This window comes from Capsicum annuum, chromosome 6 (genome assembly GCF_002878395.1).
Source record: "Capsicum annuum cultivar UCD-10X-F1 chromosome 6, UCD10Xv1.1, whole genome shotgun sequence".
Taxonomy (NCBI): domain Eukaryota; kingdom Viridiplantae; phylum Streptophyta; class Magnoliopsida; order Solanales; family Solanaceae; genus Capsicum; species Capsicum annuum.
The window spans coordinates 215,350,890-215,371,449 of record NC_061116.1 but is presented as its reverse complement, the minus strand read 5'-3'; the positions used below and the strand labels follow the sequence as shown (position 1 = coordinate 215,371,449).

The window sequence follows — 20,560 nt, the reverse complement described above, 5'->3', positions numbered from 1 at the left end:
CCACTTATACCTTCTATAATATGCCATCATATATATACACCATAGACATATAGACAGAGGGGTGGGGGGTCACCATCATCTGGGTTTGATTCTCTTTTGGGGCTCTCCACAGTTTCTCTATTTATTACACACAAAATCACACACACAAAGAGATTGAGAGGGAGATCGTGAGGGAGAGAAAAAAGCTTAGAGAAACAGAGAGATCAGAGTTGGAGAGAGACTGATAGAAACTGAGATCATAATTAGGGATAATAGAGAAATCGAGGGTGAAACAGGTAAAAAAAATAGTAAAAATCACAAGAGAGGAGAGAGCCTACCACGATTGCCATTCTGCCGATCAACTAATTGGTCGGAAAACGCCGAAAATTGATCAGAAAAACCCTTGATCACTGTCACAGATGTAATCCACCGGAGACTGGCCAAAGTGTTGCTAGATCTGGCAGCGACGGTAAGCTCACAACTGGTCGGGTTTGGCTCCATTTTTGTTGTTCGAGTTTGATTAGTCGACTTCGGGATTCGAGCTGGTGAATTCGTTTACTAAGGTTCCACTTGAGGATTATGGGCGTGGATTTCGTCTCGTTCAATTGAGTAATACTGGAATAAAAGCGGCATCAAGGTCCACTTTTCATCTCCTTCTTCATTAATTAATTGTTTGACATTTTATGTGGTAAATGTATTGGCATTTGAATTTTTCTTTCGTTGATTTTGATGTGATTTATATCATGGCGGTTGATTATTGATATTGATTGATAGTGTGAATTGGATGGTCAAAGAAGTTGGGTTTAATTTAGAGGGTAAATCTTAATTATGGAGATGACATAAAAAGTTGGCTAATTCATAATTTTAGTTGGAATATTTATTTTGTTAGTTGAATAATTTTCATGTTTGTGAAATCAATAGTATCACTATTTTAGGTCGCTAAATGGATAGGCAAAAGTTTAGCTCGTAGGCAAATTTAGGAATGATGTTGGATCGGATGCTTGGAATATTGAATGTGTTAAATGCTTTTCTAGTTTATCTCATGAAATTAAAATTATATTCATTTATTGGGGAATGCCCCAAAGGAGTTGTATTTATTCACCGGGGAATTCCCCGAAGTATCATGTACTTGAAGACGGCGCATGGTCAAGGCCCGAATGTCGGGTGGAGTTTAATTCAAGAGTAGTTTAGGGATAGTTTAGAATAGAATAGGTTCACATTTTTCGCATTTTTCATTATTCGGGACTGTATAATTGGACTGGACACTATAATTTTGATTCCTTTTGTTTTTGTTTGTTTGTTTGTTTGATTGTATTGCGTATTTTGTACATTCGCAGTGTCAAATTAGCCGATATGCTCCACCAAGAGACCGTGGTTGAACCACGGGATTGAGGGGTGCCTAACACCTTTCCCTCGGTCAATAGAATTCCTTAGCCGGAATCTCTGTTCGTAAATCAATTTTAAAGTCAAATTATTTTGAAAAGGATTGTCAAAAGTTGACTTGGCACACCGGATTATGCCTAGTGGCGACTCTGAGTTTTGAATGTAAAAATAATTCTTTTTCGAAACAAATTTTTATTTTTGTCACTTAATAATAAAAACCCTTTTGAACCTTGAAATCTAATTCTTTTTTAAGTTAAAAAAAGGGGTGTGACATCCACAAAGGATTAAAAACTTAATATTAAACTGTGAAAGAACCACTCGAATTGTGGACCAACTTGAAGGACCGATATCACCACCTGAAATTGACGATTTTACCGAAAGCTAAATATGACTGGATACACCTTCGGTTTCAAGATTTTAAAACTGTGGTTGAGTATAATTCTGTTATTCATAAAGTAAGTTCAATATTAAGATTATGCGGAGAAACCATCACTGATTAGGACTTACTAGAGAAAACTTTTTCCACTTTTCATGCTTCTAATGTATTGCTAAAAAACAATATCGTGAAAAGGGATTTAAGAAATATTCAGAATTGATTACATGCCTACTTGTGGAAGAGTAGAATAATACTTTGTTAATGAAAAATCATGAAGGTCTTCCTACTAGATCTGCTCCATTCCCTGAAGCGAATGTTGTAACAGCACATGATCAATCAGAAATAAGGCAAAATTATTATCGCGCTCGTGGTCAAAGACATGGTCGTGGACATGGGCGAGGATGTGGCAGAGGATGAAATAATTATCATCATAATGGTGGAATTAAACAAGAGAATAATAAAGGTTCTCAAAATAATCCTTCAAAGGGTAAAGTTAATATTTGTCACCGATGTAGTATGAAAGGTCATTGGGCATGTGTTTGTCGTACGTCGGATCATTTTGTCAAACTTTATCAAGCTTCCCTTAAAAAAAAAAGAAAATGACGTGGAAGTACACTTGACCTTTCGAGGTGATGATGATGAAGCAGCTCCATCAAATACATATGATGATGTTGAGGCAAATCTTGCTTACAATGATGATGACTTTAAGGGCCTCTTAGATATTACCCATTTGAAAACTGAAGATTTCTATGAGGACATTGATTGAAGAACTGATCACCTCAGTTGAGAATAAATTATAAAGATAGTTATTACTTTCTTTTGTTTGAAATTATATTTTTCTTTTTTATTAAAGTACGATGTATTTCTAATTTCTACATTTCTTGCGTTAATTTTTCAAATTTCTTATAATATGTTTTTTTTATTTGAAGAATATGGAAATTCCCCAATCATCAATTGGATTCAAAATAAGTTACGATGATATATGTCTTATAGATAGTGCTACCACACATACTATTCTAAAAGATAAGAAATATTTCTCTTATTTGGTGATGAAAGAAGCCAATGTTAATACTATATGTGGTAGTACAAAATTAATTGAGGGCTTCGGAAAAGATAACTTATTACTTTCCGAAAGAACAAATTTGATGATTGATGAAGCATTATATTGTAGTAAGTCTCAAAGAAACTTATTAAGTTTCAAAGATATTCGCCAAAATGGCTATCATATTGAGACTACAAATGATGAAAAAATTGAATATCTTTATATTACTACAATAATGTCAGATAGTAAATATATACTTGAAAAATTATCCGCTCTTTCTTCCAGCTTATACTACACAAGTATTAGCATTATTGAAACACATGCCATAGTAAATCAAAAGTTTACTGATTCAAATAATTTTATTATTTTGCATAACCGATTGGGTCATCCTAATTCTAATATGATGCGCAAAATAATTGAGGATTTATATGGACACTCATTGAAAAACCAGAAGATTCTTCAATTTAAAGAATTCTCTTGTGTTGCATTTTCTCAAGGCAAATTAATTACTAGGTCATTAATTATGAAAGTGGGAAAAAAATCCCTTGTATTTCTGGAACGTATACAGGGTAATATATGTGGGCCCATTCACCCTCCATGTGGACCATTTAAGTATTATATGGTTTAATAGATGCATCTACAAAATGGTCACATATGTGTTTATTATCAACTAGTAATATGACATTTGTGAGATTACTTGCTCAAATAATAAAGTTAAGAGCATAATTTTCAAATTATACAATAAAGACAATTCGTCTTGATAATGCGGGTGAATTTACATCATAGGATTTTAATGATTATTGTATATCAACTGAAATAACAGTTGAACATCCGGTTGCCCATGTTCATACTCAAAATGGTCTAGCAGAATCATTGATTAAACGCCTTCAATTAATCACTAAACCAATGCTTATGAGAACAAAACTTCCCATTTCGATATGGGGTCATGCTATTTTGCATGCAGCAGCTCTTGTGCGGATAAGGCCCACAAGTTATCATAAAGTCTCCCCATTACAATTAATTTTTGGTTAAGAGCCAAATATTTCCCATCTAAGAGTTTTTGGATGTGCGGTATATGTTTCAATTGCACCACCACAACGCACAAAAATGGGTCCTCAGAGAAGATTGAAAATATATGTTGGGTATGAATCTCCTTCTAATATAAAATATTTGGAACCTATGACTGGAGATTTATTTACGGCAGGATTTGCTGATTGTTATTTTGATGAAACAATATATCCAACGTTAGGGGGAGAAAATAACCAGTTGGAAAAGAGAGATAGACTAGAATTCATTATCATTATCTCACTTATATCCTCGTACAAATAAATGTGAACTAGAAGTTCAAAGGATAATTCATTTGCAAAATATTGCAAATCAACTGCCAGATGCATTCACAGACCTATCAAGAATTATAAAATCTCACATTCCAACTGCTAATGCTCCTATTCGAGTTACTGTCCCGATAGGATAATTGAGTAATGCAAATGAGTTTAAAGCACACTTAAAACGTGGTAGACCAATTGGTTCTAAACATAAAAATACAAAAAAAAACGAGGAGCAAATGATCAAAATAATCATAATATGTAGGAAGCTACTCATGAGGAGCAGCAAGACATAACAATTGATGAAACATCAGAAAAGGTTCAGGTACCTAAAAATAATGAAAAATAAAAATAAAGAGATCTCAGTCAGTTATGTCTCATCGAGAAAAATTTGAAATCGAAATGATGTAATTGTCGATAATATTTTTGCTTATAATATTGCTAATGAAATAATGTGACAAGACGAGGATCTTGAACCAAAATCTATCGAAGAATGTAGACAGAGAAATGATTGGCCAAAATGAAAAGATACAATCAAAATTGAATTAGCTTCGCTTGAAAAATGCGAAATTTTTGAACCTATAGTCCAAACACTTGAAGGTATAAAGTCAGTGGGGTACAAATGGGTTTTTGTGTGAAAACGAAATGAGAAAAATGAAGTCATAAGATATAAAGCACGACTTGAGACACAAGAATTTTCGCAAAGACTTGGCATTGATTATATGGAGACTTATTCTCCGGTGGTGGATGCAATCACCTTCAGGTATCTTATTAATTTGGCAGTTCATGAAAAACTTGATATGCATCTTTAGGACATTGTCACAGCCTACTTATATGGCTCATTAGACAGTGATATTTATATGAAAATTCCTGAAGGATTATACGTATAAAACTTTTTGAGAAAATTGTTCAATCAAGATTCAAAAATCCTTATACGGATTAAAACAATCAGGACGCATGTGGTATAATCGCCTTAGCGAATACCTATTTAAAAATAGGGTATAAAAATGACCTAATTTGTCCTTGTGTTTTTATTAAAAGGTCAGGAACTGAATTTGTCATAATAGCTGTATATGTTGATGATTTGAATATCATTGGAACTCCTGAAGAGCTTCCAAAGAAAATAGAATGTTTGAAAAAGGAATTTGAAATGAAAGACCTCGGAAAGATAAAATTTTGTCTTGGTTTACAAATTAAACATTTTACAAATAGAATATTTGTCCATCAATCTACATATACTGAAAATATTTTAAAGAGATTTTATATGGATAAAGCACATTCATTGGGTAACCCAATGGTTGTGAGATCACTTGATATTAATAAAAATCTATTTTGACCTCATGAAAATAATGAAGAACTTGTTGGTGTTGATGTACCATATGTTAGTGCAATTGGGGCATTAACATTTCTTGCTAGTAATTTATGACCAGATATATCTTTTGCTAAAAATTTATTAGCAAGATTTAGTTCTTCCCCGAAACGAAGACGTTGGAATGGTATTAAGCATATATTCAGATACCTCCGAGAAACTATTGATATGAGACTATTTTATTCAAATGAGTCCGATTCATAATTAATTGGTTATGCAGATGTATGATATTTGTCTGACCCACACAAAGGTCAATCTTAGACAGGTTATTTATTTACATATGGAGGTACAACTATATCATGGCGTTCAACAAAACAAACCATGATTTCTACATCTTCAAATCATGCAGAGATAATAGTCATTCATGAAATAAGTCGAGAATGTGTCTGGTTGAGGTCAATAACTCAACATATTCAGGAAATATGTGGCCTTACTTTGAAAAAGAATATTCCAACAATATTGTATGAAGACAACACTGCATGCATAGCTCAATTAAGAGGAGGATACATCAAAGGAGACAGAACAAAACACATTTCATCAAAATTATTCTTTACTCATAATCTTCAAAAGAGGGCTGAAATAGATATTCACCAAGTTCGTTCAAGCGATAACCTCGCAGATATGTTCACTAAAGCATTGCAAACATCAACCTTTGAGAAGTTGATATATAAGATTGGGATGCGTCGTCTCCTAGATATTAAGAGATGTTTTTATCAGGGGAAGTAAATACGCGCTGCACTCTTTTTTCCTTCACCAATGTTTTGTCCCACTGGGTTTTCCTGATGAGATTTTTAATGAGGTAGCAAACAAGGCGTATTACAAACCGCTATGTACATCTTATTTCTTTTAGAATTTTTCTTTTACATGAACATCCAAGGGGGAGTATTATAAATAAGTTATTTGTGGATGTTCACATAATACTCATACTTCACATACTACACCTATTACACATAAGTCACGACCCAAATCAGGGCCCTGGCCTTAACGGACATCCCGAACCATAAAGGCCCGAGAGCCCTTCTAACTAGTAATCATACACATCATTCATATACAAATAGAAAGTGCTGAAAGTACATACTGAAATGGAATCATGGTCATAAGTCTGAACTTAATTTATAATATGAAAGTAAAGCCCAACAACAACTAGATAATGTCTGAACCAGTCTGCGAAATCTCTACTACATCTGAAAATAATAACTATCTGAAACTAGGACAAGGCCCCCAGTGGAGGTAAACAAAAATAAATAACATAATCTGAAAGACATAGACCTTCTGGAATAAAGAAGGCTCACCAATTGCACATATCACTGTTGTCTGAAAACTCAACAGCTTAGCAGGGCTTCTGAACTAAGCTTTAGACCCTGGAGGTAGGGGTCAATACAATTGTACTGGTACGCAGAGCAATCCAAAATAAAGATTTTATATAAATAAAATAGTTGAGAGCTAGTCATAAACATCGTGAAAGATATAATTTCTAAACACATGGGCATTTTTTAAAACATAAAACCTTTCTGTCATTACAATTTCTAATCTTTGTATTACTTCTGAGTTAGGTAGTACTCCCCTATAAGTCTGATATTCCACGGGCTATAAGGAATCCATCATTGACTCGGCGGGGAATCCCCCAACCCAAGTGTGCCGCAAGGGTTGGAGTGTCTGACTCTGATACGCCACTGTGCACTAGGCCAACGTATAATAATATACCCAAATCCGCAAAATATGGTTTTAGGCAATGAGTTGTCTGAACTCGTGCCTTCTTCGGGGAACCACCTAAGCTCTCTTTATGCCCAATTTTAGTCTATTCTGAAACATGCATCATTCTAGTTTTAAAATCTGAAAATCTGATTTCAAACGTGCATTCTATTCTATTCTGAATTACCATGGCATTATCTGAGTTGGTGTCGTCACACCAAGACTTGTAAGTCCTATTTCTGAGCCATAATGCATCATGTATGATTCTTTTATCAAAAACTCAATTCAGACCACCCAAACATGCAAATAGTGTAAGAGATTTCATGTTCCGAAAGCATAAGTCAAAACTATGCAAGGATTATCATTCTTCCAATAACAATATGGTGGTCATGTAATCTTTAAAAACCCATGCAACTCTTTTCATTATATGATTATTTTCAACATTCATCAACATAAACAACCCTCTCTTTTGAAATCAAAATCATAATCCAAATATAACATTACTCAAGACATTTCATATTATGCTTTTCAAGATGCATTCAAAACAATTCCTAGCATATCATAAGTCAAGGAAAATCATAACAAGAGAGAAATTTTTCATGAGTCATGCTCTCAATTCAATCATCAACCTTAAAACGCATGCTTACATATATATAATTTCAAATCAATTTGGAGGAAGGCCTAAAGACCAAAACAATATCATCAAGGCTTCCAAACATGTTTATAATCATAAATCCAAAATCATTTTCTTAAAATCATGATTTCAAAACCCTTTGCATAACTAAAATAAGATTTCTATGCCCATGTGATTTTAGGAAAACCACACGTACCTTAAATTAGAAGCTTTTGAATGAACTCTAGCTTTTAGGATGCTATACGTACGATTGATGGGTGCTTATTGTAGTCCTCGTAATGGGGATTCAAAATCTTGAAGAATTAAGAAAAACCCACGGTTAAATCTTGAGATATATTGATCTTTGGGTTGAAAACCTAAGGAGTGTTCTTGGTGATTTTGAGAGAAAATAATGTTATTTTGGTGTTTGGAGGATTTAATCCCGTGTTATGGCTAAATAGGGGGTGAAAATACCACTTTTGCCCTTAAAACGCGAAAACAGCACCTGGAAATTGGGTGCGTGTGTCACACACTCATCGCGCGATGCTACTATCTCAGTCACAAAAATAGCCATAACTTTTTGCTCGGGTATCAAATTTTAGCGAAATTGGTATCGTTAGAAAGCTAATCCAAAGATATTTCATTTGATATATAGTAGTCCCTCTAATTCATTACATACAAAGAGTTATGATCGATTAAAGTTGACCCAAGTTTTGATGCTTACTCAAACTCGAACGATAGGAAAGCTTTCAACTCGTCCTTGAGTTTGGGGACCTCTATGATCTCAATTCATGCTCAAATAGGTTCCCACACTACATAATTGATTAACATGCCAAATTTACATAGTATTTATGGCTTTTGGATCATCTATGTATAGAAGCGACGGGTTTCATTCTAGCCCGAAATACGGGGTGTTACATTATCTCCCCATTGGGATCATTCGTCCCCGAATGATGGGTAGGAATGTTGAAGTATTAAAGGTATGGAATAATGTGGACATGATATGTCTTCTAAGAAGAAATATAACCGAGCTGAAAGATTTAAACTTCTATCATGAAACTGAATTCTGAGCTGACTTGACTTTACTTGCTTTAAGGAGCTGATTTATGCTGAGAGTTTAGGATTCCCTTGAAGTGATCAAATCATAAATATTGAATTGAGAAGTGATAACTTATGCAAGTATGAATCATGAGACAAATAGACTTAGATCGTATCGGGGTATTACACTGTTTGAGCAAAAATACTTGGGAAAATTTAAGATTATGTGCTGAACTCTTATGAACTGAGTCATGACTAAATAGCTGAATCTGAAACATGATGCTTGGACTGAACTGTGTTCGCAACTTACATGGATGGAATATATTATCTTTTGAGATGGTCATACGCATTGGACTTCAGGTAGTAGGACTGGGTGAAAAGGTGGAAAACCACAGTAACTTGTCTGCCTGACTGTTAAACTGAACTAAACTGGACACTTATACTTAACTGGAGTATCCCTTCAACACTCTTTCTAAAGAAGTACTAGTAGCATTAGGGAGCAAAGAATCTCTGACATGAGTTACACAAGACATCCAACTAAGGAATCATGACAGTGATACTACTCTATAGCATGGAATATAGATATATAACTCATAAACTAGGATAAAATTACCAGGCCTTAGGCAATACAACTTCTTACTTTCAAGATTAGCACACCTCTCGAATATCCCTTAACTATACTATTCTCCTTAAATATCATACTCATTTGATTCAACTTATTTTTCTCACATGGCCATTGATATTTCCATCTACTAATGTCTAAACTGAACTAAATCCCCTTACCATCTTCAAGCCTAACTCAAAATCACAAGACGCACCACATAATACTGTAGTACTAGTCTGAATCATGAATTCAGTACACCCTGCATTTCACAATTCCTCATCTCCTGCATAATTCTTATTGCCACTCCAGCAATAACCTTCAACTTCGTATTAGACATTCACAAATACTCAAAGAATCCATCCGTATGATTACAAACATGACATTCAAAACTATCTTCATACCCATATATGCACTTCTAAACAAACACTCATAAAACATCTTTCTCATATTCTCTAATACTTCTATCCATAACAACTTCCTTGCACTATTCAGATAATACACATAAAATATCCTCAACTAACCAAATCATACACGAAACTTCATCTCAAAATTCTTTCAACTTATAGACTTACATAAAACAAGCACACAATAATTTTTCCCAAATATAACACATAAAACTTCAACTAACCTTGACATGTATCAAATACTTGGCCTCAATCTTACTCCACAATTACTGCCTTAACTCAAATGAGCACACAACCATCTTTCATCAACAAGAAATGTTTACTCTTTTCCATCTAGACAACTGTTCATCATCACTATCTCGACCTAAGGGAAAAAGTCACTGAAAAATTGGAATATCGGGATCCGGAACATGAGAAGAGTACTAAGCATAACTTGATACCCTACTGAGGTGTGAGGAATAGAGAACTCACGACATGGACTCATCAAAGAGATCTAATCTGAGGACGTACCTGATATAAATCCGAATTTTTCACTGATCGTTAAGAGTATCACATGTGCACAAGAGTCATAAACTGCATGACCTGAATTTTTGGAATTCATAACTTACGAAAAGTGATTCTGACTGCTAAACAAACTGGGAACTCATCATACTAGGAACTAGGAGAGTACATGATTCCTTATCATATACATGAACATGAGCTATGATCATGAAGCTGAAACATAAAGCATGAGTATGTATCGGAATAACTGAAGTAAACTACTGAAATAAGAATAGATTGAGCATCATTCTTTCTCACGGCCAATTCCACAACTTTACTGGCACATCTATTAGCATAAAAAAACTTGACTTGGTTACTCATTCTATCATCTCTCCCTTATATTTAAGCCATTACTCTAAGTCTGTGAACCACTATATACACTCTAGTATAAACTGAAATCACTTTACTCTAGAGTCGGGGATATAACAATACGCATAAAACTAAACTTACCCTGTAAGACGGTATCTTTATGTATAACAACCAATGCTAGTACCTCCTACTAAGATTCAACCCTTAGGTTTCTATAGCCCCAAAAGTCATCATATAACAACTTAAACATTCACCAACGTAGATTCTTCTAACACTAAACATGGATATCTCTAAACCTTCGACGGACCATACTACTTCGGTCATAGTCTACCAACATCATGCTTGCAAACTTATATTTCTAAACCATGCGAATCAAGATTATACAAAAAAGCTCAACATCATTAATCACAACTCCAAAACTTAGCTATAAAGAACATCACATATTATCTAACTAGTCTTTCTCCACCTAGCAACTCAACGGTACTACTAACCACACAACATGCAATGATCCTTGAAAATGATGCAGCACCATGCACCTTGGGCGTACTTCTACATCATACTTACCACACCAGACTTGATTACGAATCAAATAAACTTAAGCTCTTGTATACATTGTTCAAGCCTACTAGATCACTTTCACACAACTAACACCCACCACATTAATTCATCATATCCATCTTGATCACCATCTACTATTCCAACTTAGTGTCTAGTTCTAGCTATGATGAACCACAACTTTACATAATTTTCTTACATGCCAAACATCTGAAAACATTAATTAGCCAAAACTTTATAACAGTAAGGATCAATCACAATCCTATGATCTATCTTATTTAAAATCCATTAACACATCCTCCTTCTACACATCATTACTATCTACCCCTTTCATACAACTAAACTTAGTTCATAGCTCTATAAGTCCCAACTAAACTCCATCTTGCAACCTCAGGGACATCTAACTTAACACCACTCATCCACCAAGTACCTTCATTAATAACCTATAATTTTATTGCTCGACAAACACCATCAATAACTCTTTTCATACTTAAAGTAAACAATAATTCAGCTTAACTAATAACTCTTTCTCTACCTTACCTTCTACTAAACCATCACAAAGGGACGTATCACTTCACTACCAACTTAATCTCAATAAAAAAGATTCGGCCATACATATATTCAATAAATCGCCCTTACCATTTTTCTTGCCATTACGCCACTAAACCCCAGTTTCAACCAACACAAGAACAACAAGATAAACAACAAGTTGCTAGTGAATCGAAATAGGCCCCACGCGGCTCCACTAGACTTTGATTTTGTGTTTTGAATAAGAAATGAGATGAATGACAAGGCAACTATGCTAGTGAATCGAAAGAGCCCCACGCGGCTTCACTAGACTTTCAGCTTCAACAACACAATGATAACAAGATTACAAGAGATAGAAACTTGACACACAATATTCAATGATCTAAGAATGTACATCTTACTCTGTATAAAAAAAATTGAGTCAAACACTTCCCCCACAGACTACCATACAATCCACACATGCTACTAGCTACCACATTAGTCTATCACTATAAAATGGTAAATCATTCTCAAACATCAGTTATTCAACTAAATACATTTATCTACACAAAAGTCACTTTCACTCTGATTTCTAACCTTGCGACTTTACATCCCAACTTCTTGGTTCAATATCACTACCAATAGGTCATGACACCGTCACTTTAACTTATACTACTACTCAGGTGGAAATACAGTTCCAACATTCTACTAGACATCATCCCCCCTGAAACATGACGCCTGCAATATAAATTTTGAAAAGGACTGAATACACTTAATACTGCAGCTGAAAAGTATGATTTCATCAGAATCAAAGTTCACACTAGAATCAATACACCTTGGAGTACTAACGGACTCTTATCAAGTCCTTGCACAAATTTTAAACTCTTATATGGCTTAATCAGAAAGGACCATAACGTTTAGACTCTAAACTTTTGCACTTGAATCACCCCAATAATGAGACATATCTGAGCACATCAAAGTAAAGAAAGAATTAGGATGACTTTACTCCCGTATGGGTGACACCATAGCATAAATTAGAGTATGTAAGAGGAACATTCTGACTCTATAGCATGAACTAGAACATGAAGAAAGAGAGATATTCCTAAACGCCTAGTAGCCTCCAACCTATAAGTGTGGCGTGCTACACAACCATAAATAAGACTCTACCCGACGCGATTTCACAGACACCTTGAGACCATGAACCGTGCTCTGATACCAATTTTGTTACGACCCAAACCGAGGCCCTGACCGTGATGGACATCCCAAACCATGAAGGCCCGAGAGCCCTTCTAAATTGTAATCATACATACCATTCATATACAAATAGGAAGTGCAGAAAATACATACTAAAATGGAATCATGGTCTTAAGTCTGAACTCAATTTATAATGTGAAAGCAAAGCCCAACAACAACTAGACAATGTATGAACCAGTCTGCGAAATCTCTACTACATCTGAAAATAACAACTGTCTGAAACTGGGACAAGGCACCCAGTGGACCTAAACCAAAATAAATAACATAATTTGAAAGAAATAGACCTTCTGGAATAAAGAAGGCTCACCAATTGCACACATCACTGCTGTCTGAAAACTCTACGGCTTAGCAGGACTTCTGAACTAAGCTTTAGACCCTGGAGGTAGGGGGTCAATACAATTGTACTGGTACGCAAAGCAATTCAAAATAAAGATTTTATATAAATAAAATAGTTGAGATCTAGTCATAAACATCATGAAAGATATAATTTCTAAACACATGGGCATTTTTGAAAACATAAAACCTTTCTGTCATTGCAGTTTCTAATCTTTGTATTACTTCTGAGTTAGGTGGCACTCCCCTACAAGTCTGATATTCCACGGGCTATATGGAATCCGTCATTGACTCGGCGGGGAAGCCCGCAACCCAAGTGTGCTCAAAGGTTGGAGTGTCCGAGTCTGATACGCCACAGGACACTAGGCCAACGTATAATAATTTACCTAGATCGACAAATCACGATTTTGGGCAATGGTTTTTCTGAACTCGTGCCTTCTTCGGAGAACCACATAATCTCTCTTTATGTCCAATTTTAGTCTGTTCTGAAACATGCATCATTCTAGTTTTAAAATCTAAAAATCTGATTTCAAACATGCATTCTATTCTGTTCTGAATTACCATGGCATTATCTGAGTTGGTGTCATCACACCAAGACTTGCAAGTCCTATTTCTGAGCCATAATGCGTCATGTATGATTCTTTCATCAAAAACTCAATTCAGACCACCTAAACATGCAAATAGTGTAAGAGATTTCATGTTCCGAAAGCATAAGTCAAAACTGTGCAAGGATTATCATTCTTTCAATAACAATGTGGTGGTCATGTAATTTCAAATCAATTTGGGGGAAGGCCTAAAGACCAAACCAATATCATCAAGGCTTCTAAAACATGTTTATAATCATAAATCCAAAACCATTTTCTTAAAATCATGATTTCTAAACCTTTTGCATAATTAAAAGAAGATTTCTATGCTCATGAGATTTTAGGAAAACCCCACGTACCTTAAATTAGAAGCTTTTGAATGAACTCTAGCTTTTGGGATGCTAGACGTACGATTGATGGGTGCTTCTTGTAGCCCTCGTAATGGGGATTCCGAATCTTGAAGAATTAAGAAAAACCCACGGTTAAATCTTGAGATATATTGATCTTTGGGTTGAAACCCTAAGGAGTGTTCTTGGTGATTTTGAGAGAAAATAATATTATTTGGGTGTTTGGAGGATTTAATCCCGTGTTATGGCTGAATAGGGGGTGGAAAATACCACTTTTGCCCTTAAAAATGCAAAAACAGCACCTGGAAATTGGGTGCGTGCGTCGTATGCTAGTCGCGCGATGCTACTGTCTCAGTCACAAAAATGGTCATAACTTTTCGCTCGGGTATCGGATTTTGGCGAAATTGGTATCGTTAGAAAGCTAATCTGAAGATATTTCATTTGATATATAGTAGGCCCTCTAATTTGTTATATACAAAGAGTTATGGTCGATTGAAGTTGGCCCAAATTTTGACGCTCACTCAAGCTTGAACGATAGGAAAACTCTTAACGCGTCCTTGAGTTTGGGGACCTCTATGATCTCAATTCATGCTCAAATAGGTTCCCACACTACATAATTGATTAACATGCAAAATTTGCATAGGATTTATGGCTTTTGGATCATCTACGTATAGAAACGACGGTTTTCGTTCTAGTCCGAAATGCGGGATGTTACAACATAGTATTGTAGCGTGTAGAGAAGACATATCTTTTGTAAATGTATTTTCACATACTACACTTTTTACACCTACTCTTGCCTATAAAAGGCATGGTATGTTACATTGTTAAACACAAGAAGAAGAAGAAACAAAGTCTTTTCTTATATAGATCTCTCTCCTCTCCTCTTTCGTTTTTGCATATTTCAGAATATTAATTTACAACAAAAGTACGTTTTTTCTTCTTGTTTGATTTATCATCATTTAATATTTTTCTTGTCAAGTTTCGCTTAACACACAATTAAAATTATTTGATTTCAACAATATTGAAGTTTTACCTTCAAAATCTTTTACTTTTTCCTATTTGGAAGGAACTTAATGCGATAATAGCAAACAGTGTTCAAATTAACATATTGAACACAAGTTTTATTACATCACAATATTATTGCAAAATACAAAGCTCCCAAATTGCTCAGAAAGTTTTCTTGAACATGACCTTATATGGAGTGTCAGTAAGAGCCAATAACCTAACTCCATCCTTAGTGATAAAAATCCCCACATCTTTGCAAATAACTTTACAAAACTTGCACACACTTGGACAATACACAACCTTATAATCCGACTCGAATTTCTCAATCTTGAACCAATTCCCCACAGTTTCACGACCAGGATTCCCTTCAACTCCACCAGTCACCACAAAATACTGCTTCAACTTATCATCATACTCTCCTATTTTCCATATAGTTTCTCTAGCACATATAGTTGGTGTAAAAAACCTGACATTAACATCAGTAGATACACGTACGACGCCTTTTTGGGCATCGACACGTGTAAATACAACAGGCAATCCTTCTTGGTCCTCGTCGAGCCATTGCATAATGTCCCTGGGACATGTGTTGTTTTGTTTAACGTTGAATGGTGTAAGCCCCCCGCCTCCGTGTCCGCGGATCACTGGTAAGATGAAGTAGTTGGAACCTGTTTGGACTTTATCACCTTTGATGTCGAGAACTGGAGATGGTGATGATGATGAGTCTGCTAAGGCAAATGGGATGATTGAAAGTGAGAATAGTAACAAAAAGATGTTCATTTTTTTTTTCTTTTTTTCTTTTTCTTTTTTTTTTTTGGGGGGGGGGGGGGGGGGGGGGGGGGGGATTGAGATGCTTTAATTCCTATGTACTTTAGTTGATATGATGAAATATAAGAGGATGTCAATTTATAGCTAGAGGGATAAGGTACTTTAATTTATGTTACTGGTGGGGAAAAAGAAAAGTAGTAGTGGCGGTCCCTGAAATTTTAAGTGGTAGGTACTCAACAGTGGTTGATATATTTGTATGAATTACTAATTTTTAAGACGTGTCTAATAATATTCTACTCAAATCAAAGGTAATAAAAGCTTGAAAACATACCAGTCACTGAAATTAGAAATTAGAAATTAGATGTTGTGAATATTGAGAGTATATTATAAAAATTGATATTATCTTCAATTTTATTTTCGCCTCTTTAATTTCAACCTAAGCCTCATCGCTGTTAGAAGTGTCATTTATGGTAAAGAGACAATAATGAAATATGAAGCATCAATCAATGCAGTGATGAGGTGCTAACATGTAAGGAAATTTATTTAAAGCTTGGATCTTCGATGAAATTTGCTTGTTACGTTTGGCTTTATTTTACTTTGTTTCGTTCACTTTTACTAATTACTGTGTAACGAGTAGATTAAAAAATATATATTAATTTTTACTTGTTTATTTAGAAAATCAAAAGATAATTATTTGTCATTAATTAGTTTCTAATTTAGTCAATGAATGATATAATAAAATTATTATTTTATTTATTATACTTCTTAAGGTATGTTCAAGTTAATAAACAAGTTAAATTTGTAATGACTATTTTGGTGATTCAACTTTCTATTAGACTGGGAGAATGAACAGCAATTCAATAAGAATAAGACTAGACAATTGATTAAGAAACACTGGTAGGTAGACAGTCAAAAAGATAAAAGTCGTATCCCATATCCAAGATGAAAGCCATGGCTAATTAACAAACATACATCAGAGAAGCATAATATTAGAAACCAAAGCTCTCAATTAATCATAAAATTGGAGAAATACAAGTTTTCGCTATGCACGAAATTCGAGAAAGTGTCATGACGCAAGCGTCTCAGAAAGTCTTCTTGAACATGACCTTAAATGGAGTGTCACTTAGAGCCAAAAACCTAACTCCATCCATATTAAAAATCCCTACATCTTTACAGATAACTTTACAAAACTTGCACACACTTGGACAGTACACAAACTTATAATCCGAACCAAATTTCTCAATCTTGAACCAATTACCCACAGTTTCACGACCAGGATTCCCTTCAACTCCACCAGTCACCACAAAATACTGCTTCAACTTATCATCATACTCCCCTATTTTCCATATAGTTTCTCTAGCACATATAGTTGGTGTATAAAACCTGACATTAACATCAGTGGATACACGTACGACGCCTTTTTTGGCGTCGACACGTGTAAACACAACAGGCAATCCTTGTTGTACCTCGTTGGCTTCTTGAATAATGTCCCTAGGACAAGTGTTGGTTTGTTTGACGTTAGATGGATAGAGCCCCCCTCCTCTTCCGCGAATCACTGGTAAGATGAAATAGTTGGGACCAGCTTGGACTTTGTCACCATTAATGTCGAGAACTGGAGCTGTTGATGCTGATGATGATGATAAGAGTAGTCTTGAGGGGTTGGGTACACATAAGGTAAATGGGATAATAGTAAGTGAAAGTAGTAGCAAAGGGGTGTTCATATTTTTTTTTTTTCTTTGTGGAAGTTGAGAGTAATGCTAATTAATGTGTTGTTGATATGAGTATTTTTTGCAAGTGGATGTCAATTTATAGATGATATTTGCACGTGGTGGATCTCCCATCTCCATGCTCGTTTATTTTTTTATAACAGGCGTGACTCGTGAGAGAGTGATGGGTCTAAAATTTAATAATGAGTTTATTTACTGAGTTTTGACCTAAGGTTGGTTCGATAATGAGCACTTTTTACTTTTCATTGCGCGTTTGAGTCACTATCGAAGTAAAAAAAAATAGAAACTCTTAGAAAAGTTCTCAAAGTAAAGAATGCATTCTAAAATATATATTCTTCCATCTCAATTTATGTATAAAGTAATACTCTTTTTTTAGTCAATAATATTTTTCTCTATTAAATAACAATTTAAATTTCTAAGTTTTTTTCCTACTCTTCGTATCCAGTGAAATATCTTTATATAAATTAGGACGAAGAACGTTGTTCGTTTCTTTTCGTCAAGTAGGTAAAGTAGGCATACGAATCACTTTGCCTTAGACTCTATTGAAAGAACGAAAACAAAAATTCTTTCCGAGTAGGGATGACAATTGCAATGACTGACGATCTGTTACCTACCCTAAAGTAGGGACTCACATACAATAGTATAGTATATTTTTTTCCTATTCCCATCAAATTATTTTTCTCTGTTATAATAAAATAGGTTATCTTATTTTTAATTGGATAACCTAATACATATATAAATATCGACCAATTCAATGCTACGTATAAAAAAAACTGAATTCATAAGTTCGCCACCGAAGCGCATGCACCAAGGGGACAGGATGGGGCTTTCAGTAAATACATACATACATGCCTAATAAACAGTGACGGCTGAACCCCCTTCGATTAGTCCGTATATGTACTACTGAACCCCATCACTGAAAATTCTGGATTCGCCCCTGCTAATAAATCAATACATTTTTCGTCAGATGGCTTAACGCTTTTGAGAGATACGGTCAGAAACTTAGAATGACAATTTTGAATATATATTCTGACCATATATTCATCAGCAATACTGAAGTTCGGTTTGAATATTTGGTTTTAGGTTTTATATGTATTTGGTTAGAGTGGTGGACACAGAATTTAGAGGTCGTGAGTGTTTAAGACGATCGAAACTTTGAACATATATATATTGACACCCAACACTTTAAAGTTCCGCTTGAAAATCAAATCACCTAGCCATCTTCTTGATTTTGAGGGTGCTATTTTACATTATATACCAACTTTTTATATATTTCTTACATAATTATACTTTATTCATATTGAATTTAATGAGTATCAAAGTACCACAAATTTACACCTAGATCCGCGGTTTGGTTAAGTTCTTGAAAAATTGGCTTGAGAAAAATATTTCTTATACTGGTTGGATAAACCTTAACTTAGAGCTACTTTTATTTTTTCGAGAATATTGTAAAGCTAAGACTAATTGTTTTTAAATCAAATGGATCTTGGTTCTGTAACTTTATTTTAAGAAAATAATTCATAGGAAAGTGAAAAGGGTCAATTGTAAACATTTTATTATAAAAATATGTATCAAGTGGAGAACTTTTTTTGGGGCATTGCAACGTTGGATTTGGCACATTACTCTAATGATGACTACTATATGAAAACATCACATTTTTTGACTCAAAGTTGAGTTTGCAGTTACTGACTTGTTGAAATTAATTTTAAAAAGTGTTGCATAGTGTAGATAATTATGATTTTTGAGAAATATAATTTATTCATAACATACTTGAGAAAATAGTTCTGAGAAATTATATTATTTAAAATTTCAAGTAATAATTAATAACGTGGTATAAAAAGCAACAAAGGATATAATGTCATTTGTTTGTAGCTAGATACTGATGAGAGGGAGACAATATGAGGTGGTTGCATATGGTTTGTCTAATCCACAATATTAGAATAATACTTTAATTTGCTGAATGACATGTTATTTCTTTTGCAGCTTTTGAGTGGAATTCATAGTCAGACCCCTTTATACCAAAATTTCGTATTCAAACATGAATTTCACTTAATTAGATAAAAAACTAAAATTTTGTAAATAAAATAAAAACTTGAGATACTCTTTAAATTTAATTTTATGTGAGATACTTTTCAAACTTACTTTTCAAGCATACAAATTCTGTATCTCAATTTTGAATTTAAATAATAAATCAGATTGTTAAACAGATACTTACAATAATTTAAAGTTATAATTTATATTTGAAATAATCTCTATAGCAAAACAATGTAAATTTTTTAAGACTACCAGTGTATATCTAGTATGAAAATTACTTAAGCTCATCCTAGTTGCCTGTCAATTAAAGTTTATTAGTTATTTTTTAAATGATCTGGTTGTATGAATATTTCTCACAATCCATGCATATATTAACTAAAAACTTTCTTTAAGCACCTAGATCATATATCCATTAAAAACAATGTAATAAATGTTTAGGAAAACAAAATAAAGCGGGTATAGATGATTTTCAATTTTGTTTTCATATTGATGATTTCTTATTTTCATTGTTGAGCAGTTTTATATTTCCAGACAATATTTTCTCCACTTTTGCATAGTTTATCAATATTTAAGGACCCAAATGTTGTTTTGGAAAGTTGATGAAGACAGAATGTTGTCAATTTTTTTGTGGCTTTTCACTTTTTCCTTGTGATAAACATTATGCATTATTAGTGAGATTTAGGCTCCATTTGTTTTTTTTAAGATTCAAACGTCTAAATCTGAATGCACATTTAAATGATTAAGATGTTTCTAGTTCTGAAAACTGAATGATTAA

General features: G+C 34.1%; 2 protein-coding genes and 1 non-coding gene across 3 annotated transcripts; 1 reads left to right on the top strand and 2 right to left on the bottom strand.

Moving 5' to 3' along the window:
• Positions 1–15,336: 15,336 nt before the first annotated feature.
• On the bottom strand, positions 15,337–16,431 carry LOC107875844 (kunitz trypsin inhibitor 5-like). Its single transcript, XM_016722702.2, has one exon. It carries the CDS (start codon positions 16,034–16,036, stop codon positions 15,422–15,424), a length of 615 nt encoding a protein of 204 aa, XP_016578188.1. The 5' UTR covers positions 16,037–16,431; the 3' UTR covers positions 15,337–15,421.
• Positions 16,432–16,529: 98 nt separating this feature from the next.
• Positions 16,530–16,621, top strand: LOC124899904. The gene has a single exon (XR_007057465.1). It is a non-coding gene; the product is annotated as a small nucleolar RNA R24 (small nucleolar RNA).
• Positions 16,622–17,011: 390 nt separating this feature from the next.
• LOC107874698 (kunitz trypsin inhibitor 5) lies at positions 17,012–17,816 on the bottom strand. The gene has a single exon (XM_016721456.2). It carries the CDS (start codon positions 17,743–17,745, stop codon positions 17,107–17,109), a length of 639 nt encoding a protein of 212 aa, XP_016576942.1. The 5' UTR covers positions 17,746–17,816; the 3' UTR covers positions 17,012–17,106.
• Between the last annotated feature and the right edge of the window lie 2,744 nt (positions 17,817–20,560).

Coding starts and splice junctions, on each gene's coding strand:
- LOC107875844 (XM_016722702.2), bottom strand. CDS start 16,036: ATGAACATCTTTTTGTTACTATTCTCACTTTCAATCATCCCATTTGCC.
- LOC107874698 (XM_016721456.2), bottom strand. CDS start 17,745: ATGAACACCCCTTTGCTACTACTTTCACTTACTATTATCCCATTTACC.